This window comes from Prenolepis imparis, unplaced genomic scaffold (assembly GCF_030444845.1).
Source record: "Prenolepis imparis isolate NDT839.2.m4 unplaced genomic scaffold, iyPreImpa1.0 SCAF_15, whole genome shotgun sequence".
NCBI classification, from domain to species: Eukaryota; Metazoa; Arthropoda; class Insecta; order Hymenoptera; family Formicidae; genus Prenolepis; species Prenolepis imparis.
The window spans coordinates 3,760,109-3,786,324 of NW_028141173.1; the positions used below are offsets into that span (position 1 = coordinate 3,760,109).

The window sequence follows — 26,216 nt, forward strand, 5'->3', positions numbered from 1 at the left end:
TCCAACTTATATCTATAATTATATTATAAGAATCAAAGGTGAGATGCTGAATATTTAATTTTTAATTTATTTCTGGAGAAACATGTATATTTTTAGAGACAAATATTTATTAAAATTAATTAATATTAATAATATTTATTAAATATTAAACGATAAATATTTTTATCATTCGTATCAAATTATAATGCATTTTTTTCTATATTTATATAGAAATTCTATATTTTTCAATATTTATATATATGTTGTTTTAAAGATGCTGTGTAAAAAAAAAGTTATCTAAATGTAATTTTTCATGATTTAATTCTCTATGTCTATAGTCGACTTTTCGGGAGAATCCCGGGATTCTCAGGTCGTAATAGAGACGTTGAAAGATCAGACCTGGTTAAACCGTAGTCGTATCGACTATGTGATCGGTTGGAGGGCGTGGCGCCGGTATACTTGAAGATCGTTTGACACAAAAGCTGATCCGCTTCCTCCGGGCCATGTTATTAACTTAACATACCTACACGTTCGGTCTTTCACGACCGAAGATCGACCAAGATCAATCGCGAGCACCTCTCTTGAGGCCCAAAAACTCTTTTTTAAAGCGCCGAAAAATACTCTCTCTTTCTCTTTCTTGTTTTCTCTTTATTCGCCTGCGGACGATTCGCTATCATCAATGATATCGCAGAATATTTTAAATAATTTGAAAATATGTATGCAAAGAGATATCATTATCAACATTATAATGAAAGAAAAAAAGAGATAAAAAAAGAGAGATTTAAAATTATATATAATAATTATAATATTTAAAATATCTGTTTATCTGTACATACACAGAGAGAATTTTCTCTTCGAATTTACCCTGAAAATCATGGTAATCGTGGAACAATATAGTATGGAAAGAATTTTATGAGAATTGCTCTGATTAATATTTATCACAATAAAAATAATAATATCTATCACAATAAAATATAAAATGTTTGATTAATTTTACTAAACTGCTTGGTAAAATTAATCAAACATTTTATATTTTATTGTGATAGATATTATTATTTTTATTGTGTAAATATTAATCAGAAAAATTCTCATAAAATTCTTTCCATGTCCCACGATTACCATGATTTTCAGGGTAAATTCTAAGAGAAAATTCTCTCTCTGTGTATAAATAAAACTATACACAGAAAAAATTTTCTCTTAGAATTTGCCTTGAAAATCATGACAATTGTGGGACAATATGGAAAGAATATTCTCTGATTAATATTTATCACAATAAAAAATAATATCTATCACTGTAAAATATAAAATATGTTTGATTAGTTTTACTATACTTGTAGTAAATTTTACTATACTTTTAGTAAAATTAATCAAACATATTTTATATTTTATTGTGCATAGATATTATTTTTTATTGTGATAGATATTAATCAGAGAAATTCTCACAAAATTCTTTTCATATCTTACTATTCCACGATTACCATGATTTTCAGGGTAAATTCTAAGAGAAAATTTTCTCTGTGTATAAATAAAATGTGACTAATGAATATATAAGTTAAGGGTTAAGATTAAGATTCCCAAAATTTTCATTTTTCTTCCTTTGCATATTCGTATTATTTGTTTTTCAACTATTAGCCAAAGTATCATACGAGTACAAAAAAAATTCTGTTTATTATTTATGTCATTCTGTGTAAAAAAAAAATGTAATCGCACAATATAGTTTTGAAATAATCACACAGAGAGAATTTTCTCTTAGAATTTACCCTGAAAATTATGGTAATCGTGGGACAATATGGTATGGAAAGAATTTTATGACAATTTCTCTGATTAATATTTATCACAATAAAAAATAATATCTATCACAATAAAATATAAAATATGTTTGATCAATTTTACTACATATATAGTAATTTATTGTGATAGATATTATTTTTTATTGTGATAAATATTAATCAGAGAAATTCTTATAAAATTCTTTCCACACCATATTATCCCACGATTATCATGATTTTCAAAGTAAATTCTAAGAGAAAATTCCTTCTGTGCACATTTTTTGAAGTATTATAATTAATACGTTCTCAAAAATATTTTGCCATTTCAATAATAAATATTTAAAAAAACCTATAATGTATATGAAAAAAATTGGCTTAATATTAAAATGAAAATGCTGGTAATTTTTTTTTATTACACGAGTTTTGTACGAAAATTAAATTGCATTGTGAAAATGTAGCAACTGGCCTACCGCAAAATATTTGAAAAATAAATACTTTTCAATTATTCTATTACAAGGTTAAAATTAGAATTTTTTATACTTTATTTTAAAATAAAATAAATATATGTACGTCAAATGTATTCTTTGCATTTGATGAAAAAAGCACAGAACGATTGTGAAAGTGTGACAAAAAATAGATCTATTATATTAACTATAGGTCTATTATTAACTTACAATTATTGATACAATAATCTGTCATTTAATTTTCAAAAATGAGAAATTCAAATGTTAAATAATTTTAATTATAAATTAAAACAATATATTAATTAAACGTATCAATATAAAATTGTCAATAAAATATATTTTATTAATAAATATATATAAAAAGCAAAAAATTAATGTTTATTATAGATTATACAGATCAATCTTTATTATAGATCGAAAAAGGTCAATAAATAAAAGGCGTTATTACACACCGTTCTCGTAGAAAATGCAACGTTCATTACATAATACCGTTCATTCACGCGCACGTGGGTATCCAGTCCACGTGACTGTCATAACTGACATTCAATTTGGCGCCACTACTTCTGGAGTCTAAATTATTGTAATCGTTACCGAGAGAGAGAGAGAGAGAGAAAGAGAGAGAGAGAAAGAGAGAGAGAGAGAGAGAGAGAAAGAGAGAGAGATAAAATTGTAAACTTGGACATTTTGAATTTGCAACGTACACATGCTTACGTCATTGTGCGACTTGTGTTGACCTGTGTCTTCGACTTACATTTTGACTTATATTTACGATTCTGTCGGCAACAATTACAACAATTTTTACTCGCAAACCCTTAATGCGCAACGATGACGCAAGATTTTAAGCTAGCCCGGCTAGCCTGCGTCGTAATTCCTAATGTACATCATGTATGTATATGTACTCACTTTGCGAGGTTTCAACGCATGCACCACTTTGGGTCGTAGATACTGCTGCGCCAGCAAGAAGGTGACAGAAGCGGTGGCCAGCAACTCGGTGCCTTTCCGGAATCTCCTGAAGCCACTGTTAACACGCCACGATGCGTACACTCGCGTGACATCGCGAAAATATGCGTACGATAAGACACGCCGCGACACAATACAGGCTACCGTCGCCATTTTGAGTACCTCGATCGGCGCGCGGCGCGCATGCCTCGTGACGTCAGAGCTTCTCCTACTACGCCGGCCAGGGCCGTCGTCAGAATTTTTTGCGCCCGGGGAGACGAACGATACGAGAGACGTCTAGAGATTTAATCTTTTTTAAAGATATTTTTTTATTAAATTTATAATTAAATACTTAGCATGGTATTTCTAGCCAATTTACTTATAACTTTTAAAATTAATATAATTTCTGCCGTGGTATTAAGAATTTTTGAGCGCAAATATAAGATTTTTAAATAGTTTTGCTAAATATGTCACGTACATATATTATTGATAATCATATTTGCTTTTATATGTGTCTTAATATTATATAAACTTCGAGATTTATGATTTAAAATCATATATTTATCTCACAATAATTCGTACTCCGAGTTCAATTTACGCGGCAAAAACTTCACTCGATTCAACAACCATAGAGATATAAAAATATAGATCTATTGCTATATTACTTTTTTAGCTCGCTCGCGCACTCTACCTTCAACAAACTAATCCATCGCATACATCAATTAATTAATTAAAAAATCCATTAGATTTTTTTATACACAATTATTCATCAAATTAATTGGCCCATTCGATATATCCCATTCGTGTGCTAGATTCGACGAAAAATAATAATACGAGTAATTGTGATTTTTAATTGACGGTCAAAGCGACAAAGTGCAAAAAAAGTGCAGATAATTATGATCGAGCTCTACTCGCGAGATTAAATACTTGCTTAATTAACAGAGAGTTCATCAAAATTAATCTAAAATAAAAGGAAAAGAATATTTGGCATACGTTTATTATACGATGCATATTTTACAGCGGATGTGTATTAATATAATTAATACAAACACGATGACATTCGCGATGTGCGGCGTGCTATTGTTTACGCGCGGTCACACTGTTATCACATGTGCGGCGACGTTCGCACAGATAGGCAGCGACGAGACACGCTCCGTACGTTACATATTAATTTTCGGGACGCAATTGCGAGAGGTACGTATTATACGGTATGATTCTCTAATAACTAATTAATGAATATCACATATCACGCAATTTAATTTGTATGATTGAGTAATCGTAAGTATATAAGCGTAAGCACCGACGAGAGACAAATTTCGATCGAAATATTTTGCTCGAGTAAATCACATATATTGTCTCATAATACAATATATATTTACAACAATTGTGTCATGTATTAAAGATGTATATTAATCATTTTCGATCGCGTAGCGTATAAATAATTATTGCCTATCGATAATTTGTTACAAGATGTTCTTTTTTTTTTTTTTTTTTTTGACAAGCGATGTTGGTGCGCATGCGAGGTTAGATTTTAGGGATATTACTAGTGTTCGAGTTCGCGAATTTCGCGCACTTTTTCGTTATATTTCCACTATAATGAAGTACGCGTTGCATTAGTTAAACTTGCAAGTGTTGTTACGTTGTACAAAATGCTGCGCGCTTTCTTAAGGTATTCAGGTATGATTAGTACACGCGTAATCGTAATTAATAGTTCTTGCGACCGCGTACTTAATTGTAATTAATTGTTTTTTCTAGTGAGTGCCATGAAAGAGCGTCAACGATAAAATAAGAGAGGAGGATGTCCGGGTGGCATCAAGCAATGACGAAGCAATCATGAGAGGTTAATAATTTATTATTTATTATAATTTGCAAAAAAAAAAATAATAAATTTAACAAATTCAATTCAATAAAAGGAAAATTTTAATGCGCGGAATATTTACTATTCATCAAGATATATTTTGATATACTTTGGATATTTGTTTAAAAATTTAGATTAAATATATATATATTTGTATATTTTACAGATCAACACTGTATTACAGTGTGTAAATCGGACGTTAAGCATTGCATTGGTGAGTTAAATTTTTTTTCTATTTAAATTATAAATTAATGATTTTAGGAAAACATCAAATATTTTAATTACAAATTAATGATTTTGGGAAAACGTATCAATTTAAATATATATGATTTTGGGATAACGTATCAAAAATATATCTATCAGATTATAAATATAGAAATAAATCAAACAATTTAAAATATTTTTCTGACAATTATTAATACATATCACAGAAAAAAAGGAAGTGTCAAATCAATACTTATATACTCGTATGTACGCAACAATAACTATAATCTTCTTACAAGAGTTTGCTAAATTTTAAATTACAGTCTTATTTCAATATTATAAGTGTCATCTGAAGAATATGAAAAAATATATTATTTTATATGAAAATATGTTTTCTATCCAACATTTTTCTTTTCCATTCGAGAAAATTATTCTTAAATAATAAGATTAATATTTTTCGTCAGATGACACTTATAATATTGAAATAAGACTGTAATATTGTTGAAATTTAAGATTTCGCAAACTTTTGTAAGAAGATTATAGCTATTGTTGCGTATATACGAGTATATATAAGTACTGATTTGACACTTCTTTTTTTTCTGTGATAAAAATTTGCATATATATTTGCTATGGCAATAAATATAATAACATCTTATTTATTAAATGTTTCTATAAAGTACTTATTAATATTAAAATTCTATTAAAAAATAATAAAAGTTTAATAAAGTTAAGTGAAGTTAATTTGAATTCTATTACAGATCAATTGACAACTTGAAAAGAAGAAGAATCTGGGAGAAGCATCAGGTGTGGAACTATCTTAAAGTATTATTATTTGTATATTATTAGTTATATTAAATCAAAATTTATAGAATTTATGAAATTATTTAATTATATTTGCGCATATTATATGCATCAAATAAAAAATTCAATGCATAATAATATTTTTAAATATTAATTATTTTGAGTAATATTACAATTTGAATTTAATTTGTACAGATCAACGTAGAAGAATCTCTGAAGACCTCGACAACCTGAGAAAAAGAAAGAACTCGGGACGGTATCAAATGATGATTGAGCAACTGTGAGGTAAATATAATTTATTTATTATTATTTATAATAAAGTTTAATTAAAGGAATATATTAATATATTAATACACGCAATAATTACTATTCAAAATATTTTAGACAAATATATTTTAGACTTGCTCTAATTTAGATATGTTTGTGTATTTTACAGATCAACGTTGTAGCACGCTGTGTAACTCTGTCTGTGCATCGCATCGGTAAGCTAAACTGTTTTCTATTTTAATTATGAAGTAATGGATTTGTGAAAATTATCAGATACATAAAATATATCTATTAGATGACAAATACTAAAAACAAATTAAACAATTTTTCTGACAATTATTAATATATGAAAGTTTTTAAAGTTATATATATGTAAAGTTATAGTATATATAAAAGTATTTAAAGCTGTAATATAATAAACGCAATAGTAAAATTTTATTTATTATTCGTTTCTGTAAACTACTTGATATTAAAAGTCATTAGGTATTTTTATGAAATTATACTTGTAACGATGGGGGATGCCATCGTTACATACTTAAGAATAATAAAAATTTATATTTAAAAATATTAAAAGTTTAAGTTAAAAATATAAAGAAATATTATTGAAATATATATTTCACAAATCCATTGTGCTTTAAAATGGACAGATTAGGACAAAAAATAGACCAAATATTTAATCCTGGAATATATGTGTCGTAACCCATCAATGTGCATACAAATATATGCGTACATATACATAGGTCATAAATTGGACATTATTTATTTATGCATTGTTAATCAGTTTGCTCATTTATTTTGTAAAAATATTTCTGCAGCTTGAGTATGATTGATATAAAGTAATATTTTACAATATTGAAAAATAATTTTTGCTAGAAAGAAGTTATCTTTATATATACATAAAAATATTGAAATAAATATAGATATTATACTTTTTTTGCTAGAAAAAAGTTATTTTTATATTGTATACATAAAAATTGAAATAAATATAGATATTAAACTTTCTATCAATCATTCTATATAAATAGGATTTTCAGAAAATAACAAGAGATAAGAACACTCTGAAGATATAATATATCAATATAATATTATTTTGATAAATTTTTTCAAGTATAATACATTATAATTATCTATTTTATAATTTATTATAATTATTATTTATTATAATTATCTAGAAATACATTGAAATTATTCAAAATTACATTTTAATTAATTAAATTTTCTAATTTTCTAATTAAATAAATTATGAAAAATAAAAGAAAAAAAGAAAGAAGGAACATTAAAGTACAAAATTGATATTTTTAGAAAATAGAGCTTTTTTATTTCTATTTCTTGGTATTCACATCTCATGAAGATTGGATCAAAATAAAGAGTGGAGCAAGATATTAATATAGTAATATATTAAATAAAATAAAAATAAATAAATATTTATATAATACTATAGGGAAAAATGTTGATGTTAGCTATGTTATTTTATTTTCTCTTTCAAATATTTCCTCAATTATATTGGAAGTTTGTACTTTTGATCTTATTTTTTATATTTCTCCAGGATTAAATATTATATAAGTTAAATATTATATAAGTTAATACACGAGAAAGAATAATATTAGATAATTTTTAATGTGTACATGTCACAAACACAAATAACAAATTCTTCTTACAATCTTTTACAATACAAGCAGAGTATAACTCAAATAATCCATTTGATGAAAACGCGTTAATTATTAATAAATGTTTTTTAATCTTATAAAGTGCTAGTTTTATTTCAATTTTTCATAATCTGTCCATTCATATATTTATTATTGGTTATTATTGATAATTTTATATTATATAAAATTTTATTTTACATGAAAAAGAACAAAATTACATGAAAGTAAATACATATTTAGTCGCGGAGTAGATAAATTGCATGATCATCAATAATTGTTAAAAATTGTTGTTCGCGCGCATGCGAGGTCTAGCGAGATATCGAGAGATCGAGATATCGAACATCGCGCGCTTCCGCGTCGCTTTCGCGTTATAATCAACGTGAAGTTGCTGACGTTATTGCATAGTCGGTTAAAAATGTCGCGAACGTAGGACGGACCGATGCTGAATCGCCACGCGTTTAAATGGTGAGTAGCCATATCTGACATTATATTTCAATAATTTTCGACCGCGTAGCACATAAATCCGGTGTTCAGTGACGTGAGACGTGTTGTTTACGCACGATCACATTGTTTTCATTCGCGATATTTGGACAGGTAGGCAGCGACGCGACGCGCTTCATATTCGTTATGCATATTTCGAGACATGATTGCGAGAAGTATTACGAGATCATTCTCTGTGATTAATGAGTATCACATTTCGTGCAATTATTTAATTCGTACGATTAAGTAACTCGTAGCAAGTGTAGCGGAACACCGACTTTGGCTCAAATATTTCGCTGATTTTATTATATTCATGTAAAGTGAGTATTGATGCGATAGAGGAATTTACATAAATAATTATATATATGTATGTGTGTTTCTCATGATATTTATTTATATAATACTTGTCTTATATTAAAACCATATATATTCTCGACCGCATAAGGGTCAATTTTATCAAATTTAATTAAATGAACCGATAATTAAAATTAGCAGGGTGGCCAATAGATAAAAGTATTCATGACATTCATAGACATGAATGCTTGTGTTGGTCAACCTGCTAATTTTAACCGATAGTTCATCTAACCGAACTTGGTGAAAATTGCTCCTACATACGAAAAAATGTGTGAGTATCGATGATTTGTTGTAACTTCCGCGAAATTAATATCCAGAGCTATTGTAAGAGCGCGGGCTTAATTGTAATTAATCGTTTTTCCTAGTGAGTGTGCCTAGCAAGAGCGACAATGGTGAAATAAGAGAGGAGGAGACCCGGGCAGCATCAGGCGATGGCGAAGCAATGAAAAAAATTATGAGGTTAATACTTTATTATTTATTATTTTATTATTGTTCGTAAAAAATTTAATAAAAAAAAAATTTTAATGCGCAGAATATTTATCTTTCGAGATATACTGAATATAATTTGAATACTTGTTTTAATTTAGATTAAATATACATATATTTATGTATTTTACAGATCAACGTTGTGTAAATCGGCCGCTGTGAATCGCACACCAGTGAGTATAAACTTTTCTATTTTAATTATAAATTAATGATTTAGGAAAACTTATCAAATATATATGCATAAAATATATCTATCAGATTATAAATATTGGAAATAAATGAAATAATTTAAAATATTTTCCTAACAGTTATTAATGCGTAAAAGTTTGCATTTAAATTTGCATACATACAATAATAAATGTCATAGTAAAATATCTTATTTATTATTTGTTTCTAAAAATTATTTATTAATTTAAAAATTATATTAAAAAATAATAAACATATTTAAACGTAATACAAGTTTAAGTTAAGTTAATTTATTAAGTTCTTTTTTTACAGAACAACATAATTTATTTAATTATAGTTCTTATTTATAGTACTTTTTATACGCATTAAATATAAAATTTAATTATAATATAAAAAATGTATTACAATATAAAAATTTAATACATACAATAATAATTTTCTAAAATATTAATTACTGTTGGCGCTGCCACAATTTATATTTTATTTGTATGTTACAGATCAACAACTTTTTTAACTCCGCAGTCAACTCTGGTATTGTGATTGGTGTGTAAGTGATAAACGTTTATTATACGAGATAACGGTTTTATGTGTGTGTGTAGATTGTGTAGATTAAATTGTGTAGATATAGATCATAGATTGTAGATTGTAGATTGTAGATAGATTTCCGTTATCTCAAAATGAATGGGTTACAATTACAAATTAATAATATTTCAGTTTAAAAAAAGGACGGAAAGCATTTTCTAACATATTTTGTACATAGTATGTTCAATCTAATTTATTTTATAAAACACATTAATCATGAATTGTATTGATTCATTATGAATTGTATAATAGTATAATTGATTACATAATCATAATTATTTATTTGTTATATATCGATTTTAAAATAATGTTTTGTAACCCATTCATCCATGATTGATTGAAATTGACTTTACATTGATTTGACAATTGTATTAAAGTAACGTCTTACACATGCGTTACTTTATTTTATTTATTTTTTAATTTTGAAATGACCGGTTGCATTATCGCGTAATTCATAAGTTGCAAGCCGCGAGTAAACGATAGATAAAGATTAATTATCGAGTTTTTGCGACAGCCTAAGCGTAATAAAAAAATTTCAAATCTTTTTACGTGCAATAAATATAATTTAATAATATAACTGAACAATTATTATTATAAATATAATAACATGACAATAAATAAGTAATATATAATATAAATATATTATTAATTTGTTAAAATCAATTATTTATTCATATATATCAATTATCAAAATATATCAAATACATCAATTTATTCCTAATCAATATTCGTTAAAGAGGGGTGAGGGAACTGTGCTAGAATAGTAATTTAATTATTAATGAAGCACATACGTCTGACATCGTAATTAAATCTGTATTGAGCGAATTAATTCTGACATTTTAACAATAAAACGAATCGAATCCCGGACAAAGTATCACGTGTTTACTGCGGGAGTATCGTGTAAAGTATCGCGCGTTTAAGTGCGGGAGTGTCGTGTAAAGTATCGCGCGTTTAGTACGGAAGTATCGTATAAAGTATCACGCGTTAAAGTGCGGGAGTATCGTGTAAAGTATCGCGCGTTTAGTGCGGGAGTGTCGTTCAAAATATCGCGTGTGGAACAATGGACAATCCTGATCAGCCTGACCTGAGAGGAGGAGCAGGCCTGAGAGGCATCGGGCGCCGGCCGGTCAACATTAGGGTGAGCATTTATATTTCTGTAATATTTATTATAAATCGCGCACACGCATAATTTTATTCTTAAATTTAATTGATTTGAACAAGAGAGATTTATTAAAGAAAAATACTTTTAATATAAATCCCATAAAAGTTTATATTAAAAAAAAGTCTTTATAAAATTTATATAAAGTTATTCAATATATTATATATTTCTACTGATTATTGTACGCATATAAAATTTAATATAAAATTTAATGCGTACAATAATAATTTTTGGAAATATTAATTATTTTTAAAGCGCTGCTATAATTTAAATTTTATTTTGTATGTTACAGATCAACGTAGCTTCGACAAATTCGCTGTTGTACATCGATCGGTGAGTAATATTTTATATTACGAGGTAGCGGTTTTATATATATTTGATTGTAGTATTGTAGATTGTAGATTGTAGATTGTAGTTCCGTTACCTCAAAATGGATGGATTATAATTAATTAAGATGAATTCTATTTTAAAAAACAACAAATATGTTATATAATACACAGCAGATTTAATCTAATCCATTTTATATAGAACACATTAATAATTAATTGTGAATGTGTGAGAATGTAATTATAAATTATGTAATTATCAATAATTCTCTAATTGTAATAATTTACTCTTATAATGCATCATTTTTATTCTAATTTTTGTAATCCATCCATATTAATTGATAACTTGGTTTTATTTATTCCAATTTTTCACAATCTGTTTATTCATTGGTTTATTAATGGTTTTATATTACGTGAATATTAAATAATATATAAATAAGCACATATTTAAGTCGCGGAGCAAACTTTTTAACATTAATTATTTTGAAATTAATCACAATTATATACATCTATAAATATTAAAATATAGATGATTTTCTCTTTAATTCATTTTTTTTTAATTGTTATATGATTAATATTTCTTTAGAATGTACACAGAGAATTTTCTTATAGACTTTACCCTGAAAATCATGATAATCGTGGGACAATACGGTATGGAAAGAATTTTATGAAAATTTCTCTGATTAATATTTATCACAATAAACATAATAATATCTACACGTTAAAATATAAAACATGTTTGAGTAATTTTACCATGCAATTTAATAAAATTAATCAAACATGTTTTATATTTTATTGTGATAGATATTATTATATTTATTGTGATAAATATTAATCAGAGAAATTCTCATAAAGTTCTTTCCATACCGTATTGTCCCATGATTACCATGATTTTCAGGGTAAATTCTAAGAGAAAATTCTCCGTGTAGAAATATAGTTTGCATAATTATGAATTTTTCATATCATCAGTCATATAAAATGAGAGAATCTTTTCAGCAATTCTTAAAGGGTTTTCACATCAAATCATAAAAGATTTCTATAAAAGATTTTGAATGTAAAAATACTTGATAAAAAATCCGTATATACTCTATTCTCTCACAGTTTCTTTTATATGACTGATGATATGAAAAATTCATAATTATGTAAACTAAAATTATAATTAAATTCAAAGCCAATCTTATTTCTGAAAATTTGAATTCTTTATATAATTTTGAAAAATAGAAATGTTAATAGAAAATTCCGTCGTATTTTCTGTTTTACATCGTATATTTATTTAAAACATGCAAATATTTATTAATAATAAATATATCAATGTATAATAACAATAATAAATAATATATACCATAAAAATTTTCGGAGACAAATTAATATTCAATTTTATTGGGAGGTTTTATTAGAAATCAAATTCTATATATATGTATATATGTATACATATATTGTACAAAATATTTTGTTAATAATTGATTTACTTTATTTGACAAAAGAATTTAAAAATATTATTTGTCTAATATTATTCATGAAAAGGATACAAATTAGGAATGTTAATAATTTAGGTAAGAAGGCAATAGAACAAGTTTTAAACCTATTTAAAAACAATTTCTGACTTTAACGATTAGCAATTTAATTCTGGAAAACAAATTTTAATCAGTTTCTTTATAATTTACCTATTTTTTGCAATATTATGGCGAATCTTTTTAATTAGTAATATTACTCGAAACGTAAATGGGCAATATAACTGATGATATGATGGCTCCTTCAGGTTAAAACTCGATCTGTCTTTCGCGAAACAACCCCTCGGGCATATCGTAATCACGCATTAATTATGATTGCGCTGGATGTAACCATGTAACGTAAAATAAGTTGAGATAAGTGTGGTTTGCTGTGCAACAATCTCGCTGCGTCATTGCGAAAAAAACAAGGAGCCGATTATTTGTCCCCTCCCGTTCTATTCGCTTCTTTTATCTTGTGTTTTTATCTATTTTCCGTGTTTTTAATCAAATGATTCTTCTACATCCGCGACGGATAATCTGGTATTCGTAACATATGTGCAGGGAGAAATTATCTTCCGCGAATAACTCCATATTATCATTCTGCTCAATCATCCGCGACGCTTTTAAACGGCTATGTTACACATTCCAGTTTGTGCTTCTGGTTGTCTCTTACTCTCTAAAACCGAACAAAATTAGCAAAGTTATAAACTAAATATGAATTAGTCGAAAAGTGACTTAAAAATCATAAAAAATTGCGAGTAATAAAAGTAATACAAATTATTTTTAGTCAATCTCATATGTAATTATAATTATTTAAAAAATAACATCATTTGAATTATATTATGGAATTATATTATGGGATTATATTGAATTATATTATGGATTAAAATATTTGTGAATAATTCTATATATATACGAAAAAAGCACTATTATTTCATTTTCATTTTTATTGTCATTTCACAAAATTGAAAAAGTTTTGATTTTTTACAAATATTAATTTTTTAGAAATTTGCACACGTGGAAAACGTATTGTTTTTAAAATAAATGATACATTTGTTTCTTTGACGAAATTTATAATGTTCAAAGTAGAAATACGATTTTATACGATATCAGACTTAAAATAAAAAAAAAAAAATAAAAAAAAAACAATGCGAGACTAATTTGGATGGCAAAGGGTTAATTAAACTGATTCACGAATTGTCGTCGTGTGACGCGTTCCTTGTACCGTTGAAAAGATAGGAATAGAACTGAAGAGGGTCGTGCAGACGAAGGACGTTATGTAACGAGACGCTTCTTCACCCACGTCCCGACACCGCGTGACGCAACGCGAAAAGAGTTTGTTCGAGTGGCGTGTGTGCTAAAATTACGCAGGCTAATATACGCACTGGTGTTACGCGTCTTAATGCGTATCGACTGCCGTTTGAGCCTTTCTTGAATTCCTCGTCTATCTTAAAGTAATAATATTTTAAACAAAAAATTTTATGTAATTTTTTTTTAACGGTAAATTATAATATAATAAGGAAAATATAACAGTAGACACATGTTCAGAGAAAAATTTTTAATAGATATAATATATAAAATTGTTTTAATTTAAATATTAACTGTATTTCTCTTATATATTCAAAATAAAATCCAAATAAAAATTAAAGAGATAAAGTACATTTAAAATAATTATATTAATTATATATATTTTATTTTTTTTTGCTCAGCTAATTGTAATAATTGAAAAGAGAAAATAATTTTTGCTCCGAGAATTCACGAGAATGTTCATTGCTCGCGGATTAAGAAAATACCTGGAAAGTACAGCTAGCTCGCTTGGATATATAGACGGATAAAAATCCACTTGACTTCATGCCGCAGCTGCTTCGTTGAGTGAAATAACCGGCAATGCGAGCATGCACCGAGGTTACAACCGCTTCAACCGTAGCATGAGTGCATCGGAGTGCACAACGAGTTTATCGGAGGCAAGTCTAGCGTTAGACTTCTTGCTGTCGCAAGTGAAATGTTGCATTTTCCGAAAGAATGTCACAAGTCAAAGAAAATAAAATATCTTAGAAGTAGAATTTGATTTCTAATAAAACCTCCCAATAAAATTGAATATTAATTTCTGTTTCCGAAAAAATGTTTATAGTATATTTATTTATTATTATTACAATTATACATTTAGAATATTATTAATATTAATAAATATATTTGCATGTGTTAAGTAAATATACGACGTAAAATATACGACGAAATTCTTTCTATTAACGTATCTATTTTTCAAAACTATATAAAGAATTTAAATTTTCCGAGATAAGATCGACTATAAGTTTAATTATAATTTTATTTTTTTTGATACTCTATAAATGTCAGGGGAAAAAATTGAGCATAAGAGAATCGCCTCAAGATATTTAGAAATTATAGATTTCTTTACACATAAGACCTGGATATTATAAAGTTTTATCAGTACGTTGGTATCTTCGCTAATTTAAATAATCCAATCCGATATAGTTGATCGATATATATAAAGGATCCAGCAAATAGAAAATTCGTAATGATAACAATGATACTGATAATAATTATGAAGAAGTATCGTCGATACTCATTTAATAAGCTCTGAGACAGCAAAATGATCTTATACACCTATGTTATGCCATCATACACCTGTCTTTAAAGTTTTAAAGTTTGATACGAATATAAGTGCAGCTTAGAGCTAGAAATATTCGGAACATTGTAGAGTTGAATCGATTATGATGAATATCTCTGATAATAAGCAAATCGTGCCAACTTTATGTGTAAAACGCGTGCAAAATGCTTAATCACAACCTGTTATTTAACTCAAAGAGGGGGGACATTTCTACATTAACACATTTTATGCCACTATAAATACATTGTGGTGGAAGTTAGAATCATTTAAGTGCATTGTGTGATTTCTATAGCAATTATTTTAATATTTTTAGTCTACTGTAAACGATTTTCAGGGTGTATATTCCCGGGAAAATCCTGAGAATCTGATATTTTCAGGAGAATTTTGTTTTACCTTCAAAAATTAGGGAATTCTCATGGAATTTAAATTCAGGGAATTTAAATTCAGGGAATTTATTAAACAAATTGCCATTTTGATAATATTATTCTTATTTAGCATTTAAGAAATATATTTTATAACATTTTTGATGTTTCACAAGAGACACAGACTGAAACACATAGCTAGATTAAAAGAATCCTGATTATGAAACATATTTTATTGGTTTTTAGATAAAATAAAACAGTACGTGCAAGTCCTGTCTAAAAATATATTGTATTATTTTTTTTATTAGTAGTAATGTTGTTTTCTGTATCTTATAACATTTTTCACGAAAAACAGACTGAAAACAGGTAGATAGATTAAAGAGAGTCCTGTTTAAGAAATATATTTTATTAGTTTCTAGTAAAAAATATTGTGTTTAAGTAAAATTGTGTTCTGCATGTTTGATTATATTTGTAGTATTTGATGAAAGACAAGAAGCACGTAGAATAAAATAAAGTACGTGCAAGTCTTGTCCGAAAAACATATTGTAACTTTTTTTTATATTAGTAGTAATATTATTTTCTGTATTTTATAACATTTTCGACGTATTACGAAAGACAGACTGAAATCACGTAGATAGATTAAAAGAGTCCTGTTTAAGAAATATATTTTGTTAGTTTTTAGTAAATTATTGTGTTTTAGTAAAATTGTGTTCAGCATGTTTGATTTATTTTTGTAGTATTTGATGAAAGACAGGAAGCATGTAGATTAAATAAAAGAGCAGGTGCAAGTCCTGTCTGAAAAATATTGTAATTTTTTGTTTATATTAGTAGTAATATTATTTTCTGTATTTTATAACATTTTTGACGTATTACGAAAGACACACTGAAAACACGTAGATAGATTAAAAGAGTCTTGTTTAAGAAATATATTTTATTAGTTTTTAGTAAAATATTATGTTTTAGTAAAATTGTGTTCTGCATGTTTAATTATTTTTGTAGTATTTGATGAAAGACAGGAAGCACGTAGATAAAATAAAAGAGCACGTGCAAGTCCTGTCTTAAAATATACTGTATCATTTTTTTATTAGTAGTAATGTTGTTTTCTGTATCTTATAACATTTTTCACGAAAGACAGACTGAAAACACGTAGATAGATTAAAGAGAGTCCTGATTAAAAAATATGTTTTAGCAATTGTTAGTAAAATTATGTTTTGCATTTTTGATTATTTTTGTAGTATTTGGTGAAAGACAAGAAGCACGTAGAATAAAATAGAGTACGTGCAAGTCTTGTCTGAAAAACATATTGTAATTTTTTTTTATATTAATAGTAATATTATTTTCTGTATTTTATAACATTTTTGACGTATTACGAAAGACAGACTGAAATCACGTAGATAGATTAAAAGAGTCTTGTTTAAGAAATATATTTTATTAGTTTTTAGTAAAATATTATGTTTTAGTAAAATTGTGTTCTGCATGTTTTATTATTTTTGTAGTATTTGATGAAAGACAGGAAGCACGTAGATTAAATAAAAGAGCACGTGCAAGTCCTGTCTGAAAAACGTATTGTAACTTTTTGTTTATATTAGTAGTAATATTATTTTCTGTATTTTGTAACATTTTTGACGTATTACGATAGACAGACTGAAAACACGTAGATAGATTAAAAGAGTCCTGTTTAAGAAATATATTTTATTAGTTTTTAGTAAAATATTATGTTTTAGTAAAATTGTGTTCTGCATGTTTGATTATTTTTGTAGTATTTGATGAAAGACAGGAAGCACGTAGATAAAATAAAAGAGCACGTGCAAGTCCTGTCTTAAAATATACTGTATCATTTTTTTATTAGTAGTAATGTTGTTTTCTGTATCTTATAACATTTTTCACGAAAGACAGACTGAAAACACGTAGATAGATTAAAGAGAGTCCTGATTAAAAAATATGTTTTTGCAATTGTAAAATTAGTAAAATTGTGTTCTGCATGTTTTATTATTTTTGTAGTATTTGATGAAAGACAAGAAGCACGTAAAATGAAATAGAGTACGTGCAAGTCTTGTCTGAAAAACATATTGTAACTTTTTTTTATATTAGTAGTAATATTATTTTCTGTATTTTATAACATTTTTGACGTATTACGAAAGACAGACTGAAAACACGTAGATAGATTAAAAGAGTCCTGTTTAAGAAATATATTTTATTAGTATTTAGTAAAATATTGTGTTTTAGTAAAATTGTGTTCTGCATGTTTGATTATTTTTGTAGTATTTGATGAAAGACAAGAAGCACGTAGAATAAAATAAAGTACGTGCAAATCTTGTCTGAAAAATATATTGTAATTTTTTTTTATATTAGTAATAATATTATTTTCTGTATTTTAGAACATTTTTGACGTATTACGAAAAACAGACTGAAAACACGTAGATAGATTAAAAGAGTCCTGTTTAAGAAATATATTTTTATCATTTTTAGTAAAATTGTGTTTAGTAAAAATTGTGTTCTGCATGTTTGATTTTTGTAGTGTTTGATGAAAGACAGGAAGCACATAATTTTATTAATTTTTATTAATACAGAAACTTATTTTAAAAATTTGCATCTACAAATTTTCTTATTTTACATGGAATTTTAAACGAAAATATATCTAGAAGACCAGAGAATTCTCAGTAAATTATTTTACAAGATTTGAGTAGACACCCTGGATCTTGTCAAATTTGGGATAGAATTTTATACATAATAATTTTGTGTTGTGTAATATAAAGTATATACGTTTGAATATATATACATATATACAGAATATATATTAGAATACATATACAAAGATATGCAATATAAAATTATAAATAAAATTGTGTCTTGAATTTTGTAGCAAATTATAAATTATTTACAGTGGGCTATATATATTAAAATGTGTTTGATGTGAAAATATAAGTTATTCTAAAAATTATATTATTATATACTATGAATAAAATATATTAATATTTATATTTTAATATTTTAAATGAATATTAAATGCCAATATTAATATTTTATCATGTATTATTTAATCACAAAAATAACGAAAAGTATAAATAGATGAGCATGCATGTTTAGACATTTAGATAATCTTTATTATTCAAAAAAATTAAATCTTTAACTTTATTATTCTATATCTTTTTAATTAGTCTAAAATCTTCTTTAACCCATATAATTTTACACAAAACTGTATTAAATTACGCAAATAGACAAGTATAGTAAACGCGGCTAAAATCGAAAAATCTATGAGCCTGATTATGAAATCAATTATGATTAACGATGGTACATGTTCCGTGAGGCACGTAGTTTCACTCGTGGGTCGAGAGATTAAGGCGGAAGACATTCATCGAAGAATGTTAATTATAAATTAAATAACGCGTTTTGCAGGCCAAAGATCATCGGGGTTACGGCTATATTGATAGAGAAAATTATGATTACAGTCATAATCACAAATGGCTAAGTGTCATGAAAAATAGTATTCGGAGCAACACACGATTTATATCGGATAATTTCATACAAATCTTATATATGATAGATACTTTTTGCATTGCAATTTTGAAATTGATATGAAATATTGCATGTAAGCATAATATGTGCTTACATACACATATATATCTATTAGAATCCATTTTGTAAACTATTCATAATTCGCGACGAGATTTGGGATAGAATTCTTCTATTTATAATTTTTGTGTCGTGATATAGAAAATATTTAAAAGAATAAAATAATTATATAATAATACAAAATATATATTTATACATATGTACAAACATAATATGCAACATATAAAATTATTAATAGATACTTGTCTTGAATTTTCTCGCGGATTATAAATAATATAAAGCAAGTTTAATATAACATTTCTCTGTCAATATAATTGTATAATAAATATTTGATGAAATAAATTTTTTTTTGCAAATATTAAAATTTATAATTTTATGTAAATTATGTGAAATATTTTTAGGCTCGAAATTTTAATGTCCAGGGCTAAAATATAGTATTGCAAGTTTAATTTGAGAAAAAATTAATATTCTAACGGCGGTACATTTTTACGCGGAAAATACGATTATTAAAAGACAATTGTTTGAAGGGCACAGGAATTACGTAAATACAGGGTAGCGGACAATGCACCGCAATCTACGTACTTTTCCCGTGCAACAGAGCGACTTTTATGCCTTATCTTGGCATCGATCATTAATTATAGTACGGGACAACAATGGGAGGAGATGCAGACAACAAAGGAGGGTGTGAGTGCCGCTCCATATTCTGCATGCTTCCATATTTCTGCGTGCTTGCAAGCCACACGTGTGTATGTACGGGGTTTAATAGTTTCCGGCGTGCGTTTTATGCTTATTTACGTCACGAAGACGCCGACAAACCGCTTATTTTACATTGAGAGCAATGCTCGCAATAACTACTCTGATATAATAAAGAAAATATTTATACGTGTCATGTCCATGCTATTTAGCAAGTGATTAAATAGCGTATATAATTCGTAATTATACGCCTTGAAAATCATTAGCAAATGGTCTGTTTTATTAAATCTGATTTAACAAATGTTGATCTTAATTGGGGGAATCACGCGAATTTATTAGAAGCAAAATATAAGAGCGTGTAATCTTATTTTCTAAATAGCAGCTATGCTTGTTTGCTACGATTATATGAAAATTTATTGCGAGTGTGTATAATAGTTAGATGATTCTAATGTTATATATACGCGATACCTTGCATTAATTTCCGATTAATTTTATTAGAATTTGTAAATATAATTTCTAATAACTTATGCTTGCAGCATGTTTATAAAATGGTATTTATAATTAGTTGAAGATGTATTAATAGGAAGTAAATAAGTTTATATGAATGAGACTATTAAATTTCACAATCTTATCTCTTGACGTAATTAACTTAAAAAAATATTTTTAATATTGCAACAAGTCGGTATAAAAAAATACTGACTAAAATACTAATAATGTGTGAATATTGATATAAAAAGTATTTAATTTTTGTTTAAAATGTTTAAATTGTTTAAAATTTATTTGTACATCTTCTATTTATTTTAGTTTATTTTTAACTTTTGATTCAAAATTAAATTCACGAAAATGTGTCAAAATTATTTGTAGCAAACTAATTTAAGATAATTAATAGTTCAAGCTAATTATTATATACACACTCGTCTATAATACAAATGCAAATTTTAGTACATTTACTCTAAGAATCGAGATATTATATACTAAATGTTTTATTGACTACAAGATTCGGAATCACTATGCAAGCAAATTAAGTACGCAAACATTTATGCTATGCGTAATACCTTTCTGACTCACGTAATTTTTTCGCGAAAAATTTTATGACTGTTTGGAATGTTTAGACAGGATTTACATTGCTAAATTTATAATATACATTGTATATTATGTGCACTTACCTGTCAGTGTTTCACAAATTCTTGTACCAAACATTTCATATATTTTGCCAATCCTACACAGCGATTGAATTCATATCTGTAATAATTAATAATCCTCTGATTAAGATATATTAATTGAAGTGGAAATCTTTGATTTTTTTCACGATGTTATATTTTTCAACGTTAAACATCCGTTGCAATTGCAAACTTTTTATATGGCTCATTTCTAAATTTTTAATTAAATATAAAAATTAATAACTAATTTATAATTTCTGATATTTTATTCAAATGGAATTAATGGAATTAAGTGTAAAATTTTTTAAAAATTATAATATAAATTATTATAATATGAATCATAACATATAATGATATAATTTATTTGATATTAAAATAAGTCGCGATAATGAATCGTGTAATAAGGGAAACAAAAATATATAATAGTTTTTAATTTTTTTGTGACTCATTATTATAGAAAAATACTAATATATGATGATTTGTTTCTAACAAAAGTGGAATTATTTTATATTTAGAAATATGTATAATTATTATATACTGTGAGGTATATATCAAGATTTAATAATAACGCAGTGTTTATATATTCAATAATATTTCTTTTATTACTTCTAAAAATTATATGGCGACGATATGATGGGGGGGTTCTGCATCGAAAAAGTGAGAGAGAAGATAGGCAAGCGAGGTGCGCATTCGCGAGGATTGATCGTGTTTATAATTAGAAATTTGTTCTATCAGTTTGTTGATCATATTTCATTAATTCGCTCCCGACCTTTCTCTCTCCTTTCTCTTATCCTCTTTCGCGAAAACGACGATAAGAAATGTATCTTTCGGAAAATAGGATAAAAAAGAAAAGAGGTCATGAATTTTGAAAATCTCTTATCACAAGGTAATATCGGAAATTCACAGGATGTTTTGCTTAGAGAGGACAAATCTGGGGCTGTAATATCTTAGGTATCTCGTCTGCTTTATATTAAACATCCGCAGATGAAAAATTTTAATCAGCACGGCCCCTCTTGTCATTTTATTAATTAAATACTCGTCTATAATCTTAATAGAGAGTTTCAGTCTATGAAAAAATTAAATATATATCTCAAAAAATGGCAGTGCTAGACTGGTTCTGTTTCGATCTTTGAATTTGGAATTATGCCGACGATGCGCGGTCGTGTTTGCATATCATTTTATTATTAATAATTGATTTTATTAATTATTCCACATAACACGATTGTTTAGAGATATAATTTTAGATTTTTTTGTTCAGCTAAAAAAGAAATAATATTCTACATATTAAATTCAAGCCAGTTTTCTCCAATTTTTCATCTGCATCATGTAGGCTATTTCTTAAACATTTTTATTATCTTGCATTTCGGCGACATGGATGGGAGTTAAATATCTATAATAACGACATAAAACATATTATCTCTCCATCGTTTCATCTCTAAAATTAATCTGGAAGTATAATTACATATAAGAACAGCATATATATCAGAAATTATGTTCTTGCAACTTAAAAAATTCTATCCATGTCGCTAATTACTTTAATAATTAGTCGTCTTGATAAGCATCACGTTCGCGCATGTGCATCTTTCCAAATTTTACAAACCTTGCATTAGACTCGTACATTTTGTAAGCACTAACTCGTAATCTGTCTTTTATCCTGTCAAAACATTCGTTATCTCACTTGCCAGAGCACGCATACGTTTACTTTATTGAGACAATTCAGAATCCGTTGAAAATATCAATGATCGCGTATCGAATTGCTAGAACTCGGCAGTAATGATAAATGACGAGAAAAATTCCTTTCTCTTTTGCTACAATAATTTTTACATATAATATTACAAGATATAGTATCGTGTATTTTACGAAAGTATCTATTTCCGCGCAATTTAATCTTATAACTGAAGCATAGAATCCACTATCATTATTATACAGAGTGTAACAATCAGACAAATTGTTTTAACAATAATCTTGTGGTTTTATATTACAAACTTTAAATGGTAATTCTAATAAAAATAATTCGATGTATTTCGCGTACTTTGAAAACATTCATTATAAAGTCAATAACTCTTAGTATATATTGTATCATTGCGTTATTGTGAAATATTTTTTATAATAACACATTTGTCGAGAATTGCATCGATTGAATGATATTGGCCCATATATATTTTTAAATTAATTTCTTATTAATTATTGCAAAAATCGCAAAAGAGTAAATAACTTTTCTAATTAATTTAAGCCGCTCTATCTGCATACGAGAAATCGAGCGATTATTACCGGACATCCTATATACAGTATATAGAGTCGCGAAGTGATCTAATTTTAGTTCTGGCGGAAGCAGTAGTTCAATTGGCCAGTGACTATTATCAAATATATGACATGATGAGCTCTTTGCCGTGCATGGGAAACTTGCTTTGCGAAATAGAACGTTTCAATATTAGCGTGATAAAATGATAGACATCCACCTGTCGCATTATCTAATAAAATACTGAAGTAGTTTTCTTTACGTAATCGTGTATTTTCAACGGATTCTCGTATACCTATATCGGACAAACACAACGTACGTAGAACACATGATCGATGCGCATGATTGATGAATAATGATCGTAGACTTATGTACACGGATTCAACTGTTTACAATAAATAAGTCTTTAATAAATATGCCACTATAGTAATAGGTCGCTTCTACAAAAAAGAAAAAAAAATCGCAGTGAGATTGAGGCTTTTTTCACAGATACACTTATTTAGATTCAATGAAACTCTTAATTGGAGAAACAAAGAATCGTGATGGTTTTTTTTTGTTGACGATGAGTGACTGAACTCTTCGAACGGCATTCGATAATCGAACAATTTTCATAAAAATTCAAATTGTAACGAAAATCATCAATATAAATGAGCGCATTTCGTAGTGTCATTATCTGGTTTGTTATCAATCAATTCTATCTGGAAAATGTCTCTTTGACTATATATATTTTTACGGTAATATTAAAGCTGATTTCATGAAATTGAACTGGTAAAGAGTTAAAAATTACTAAATTTTAATTATGGTAAATTTTGATTATAATATAATGGATATTGTAATTGAGACCTTCGTATTTTTCACTTCGATATTATTGAGCATCGCGAAACGAATTTTGAAAATAAAATTGGCGCGCGAGAGACAATGATTGGACAGAGAAAACTTGACAAAACAGTACGTAAATTTGCGATAATGATTAATTGATCTCCTTGATAAAAATAAAAGAAAAACCAGTATGTATCACTTCGCTTCGTTATAAATACTGAGATTACATTCAACGAATGTAGTTTACACGGTTCCAAATTTTATATATATATACGTATATATATACATATACATACATACACGTCGCTCGTAAAAATATCGCGTTTTATTGCGTTTAATTTAAAAATTGTGAGTTTAAATTCACAATTTGACTAATCGCTCGTAGAAATTTCTTCATGTAGTATCTAATAAACGTAAATAGCTAAACTCGTTCTTTTTATATTTTATAATTTGTATATAATTTATGCTAATTAAAAAATTATTTCGTTATACGAAATATTGCATTAAGCGTAATCGGAAACATTCGCTTAATTTCATATGAGAAGCGTAATTTACGAGACTATTAATTTTTAACGTATAGCTCATCTCCTTAATTAATTAGATTCGATTTCTATTACCGTCTCGAGAACAATTGCATTTCGTGCTCGAATTGATTTTATCGCTTATATCTCCTTCTTCAAGTCGCTTATTGTCTTGCGCTCCTCATTCACTAAAATACTATCATTAATTTCTTATACTTATGCGCTAATCGCGCTAATTAGGACAAAGTTCGCCAGTAATATATTATACAAAGAGTTTTTTATATGTTGATGTACGTAGCGAGACGAGAATGGTTCATATATAATAAGTTAATAAAAAAAGAAAGAATAATATTATTATAATTTTGAGAACATCTATTATCTTTCGATAATAAATATAATTTTGAATAACGCCTTAATTCGATAATGTAATTTATTACAATCTGCAAACTTTATGCTAATTTGTGCAAATATTAACATGCATGCTTTGCTTTTAAATTTCTTACACTTATCTCTATCGGGTGCCATTTGATATAAATGTGACTAGTTTTATAATATATTTGTGGATCCTGTTTACATAATTTTCTATTCGATTTATTTTACACTTGTATCTAATAGTAATGTTAGATGAGAGACAGTCACATTTAAATGTGATAAAATTTAATGTGATAAAGATACGTACCTAAATTGCCATGCTGGAAATGTTCTGTAGTTGTTAAAACTATTGAAAATGTTAAATTATCTTATATGTGTGTGGTATAGGTTATCATTATATCTTGATTGAACTATCGAATTTGAAAATAATGTGAAATAAAATAAAATTAATAAATTTTATTATTAATGTAGAGATTCTTTTTTTTTTTAAGATTAATTTTTTTGGATTTTAAAGAGAAATATCGGTCTCTCAAAGTGCTCGAAGAATCCATAAATAAAAAGAGATCAGAAATTGCACATTTGCATGCATTGCGTCGATTTATCTTTTAATAAAAGACTTGTAATCAAAGAGTAATTACTTCTAAAATCGAATGAAGATTACGGAAACCACATAAAAGATATGCAATTAGCTTATTTGTCGAGCTTCGTGACCTGTTTTGCCGCCGAGAGGGAAATTAAAATCGTTATCCAGCCATTTGATATTCTCGATCCGGTACTTATCCCTTTCGGATAATAAGCGTAAGGAACATACTTTAGCCAGCACGCTCCCATCTCTGTCTGAACAAGTAAGACTGACTC

General features: G+C 27.0%; 2 protein-coding genes and 1 long non-coding RNA gene across 5 annotated transcripts in view; 2 read left to right on the forward strand and 1 right to left on the reverse strand.

The window, feature by feature from the left end:
- LOC145945938 (calcium uptake protein 3, mitochondrial) overlaps window positions 1–3,332 on the reverse strand; it is a 30,898-nt gene extending 27,566 nt beyond the window's left edge. For both annotated transcript variants that reach the window (XM_083055240.1, XM_083055239.1), the window contains exon 1: window positions 3,116–3,332. In XM_083055240.1, the coding sequence (XP_082911366.1) occupies window positions 3,116–3,325 (210 nt within the window). In that variant the 5' untranslated portion in view covers window positions 3,326–3,332. The remainder of the gene's footprint in view (window positions 1–3,115) is intronic.
- Window positions 3,333–4,271: 939 nt separating this feature from the next.
- On the forward strand, window positions 4,272–10,335 carry LOC145945948 (uncharacterized). Of its 2 annotated transcripts, none has more exons than XR_014426946.1 (9): window positions 4,272–4,345; window positions 4,907–4,991; window positions 5,176–5,223; window positions 5,972–6,017; window positions 6,210–6,299; window positions 6,451–6,496; window positions 9,127–9,220; window positions 9,381–9,420; window positions 9,931–10,335. It is a non-coding gene; the product is annotated as an uncharacterized LOC145945948 (long non-coding RNA). The 2 variants fall into 2 exon arrangements; XR_014426945.1 differs by lacking the exon at window positions 4,272–4,345 and adding an exon at window positions 4,736–4,828.
- Window positions 10,336–10,794: 459 nt separating this feature from the next.
- LOC145945944 (uncharacterized) overlaps window positions 10,795–26,216 on the forward strand; it is a 415,644-nt gene continuing 400,222 nt past the window's right edge. Inside the window, exons 1-2 of the mRNA XM_083055254.1 lie at window positions 10,795–11,153; window positions 11,467–11,507. Coding sequence (XP_082911380.1) covers window positions 11,076–11,153; window positions 11,467–11,507 — 119 coding nt within the window. The 5' untranslated portion in view covers window positions 10,795–11,075. The remainder of the gene's footprint in view (window positions 11,154–11,466; window positions 11,508–26,216) is intronic.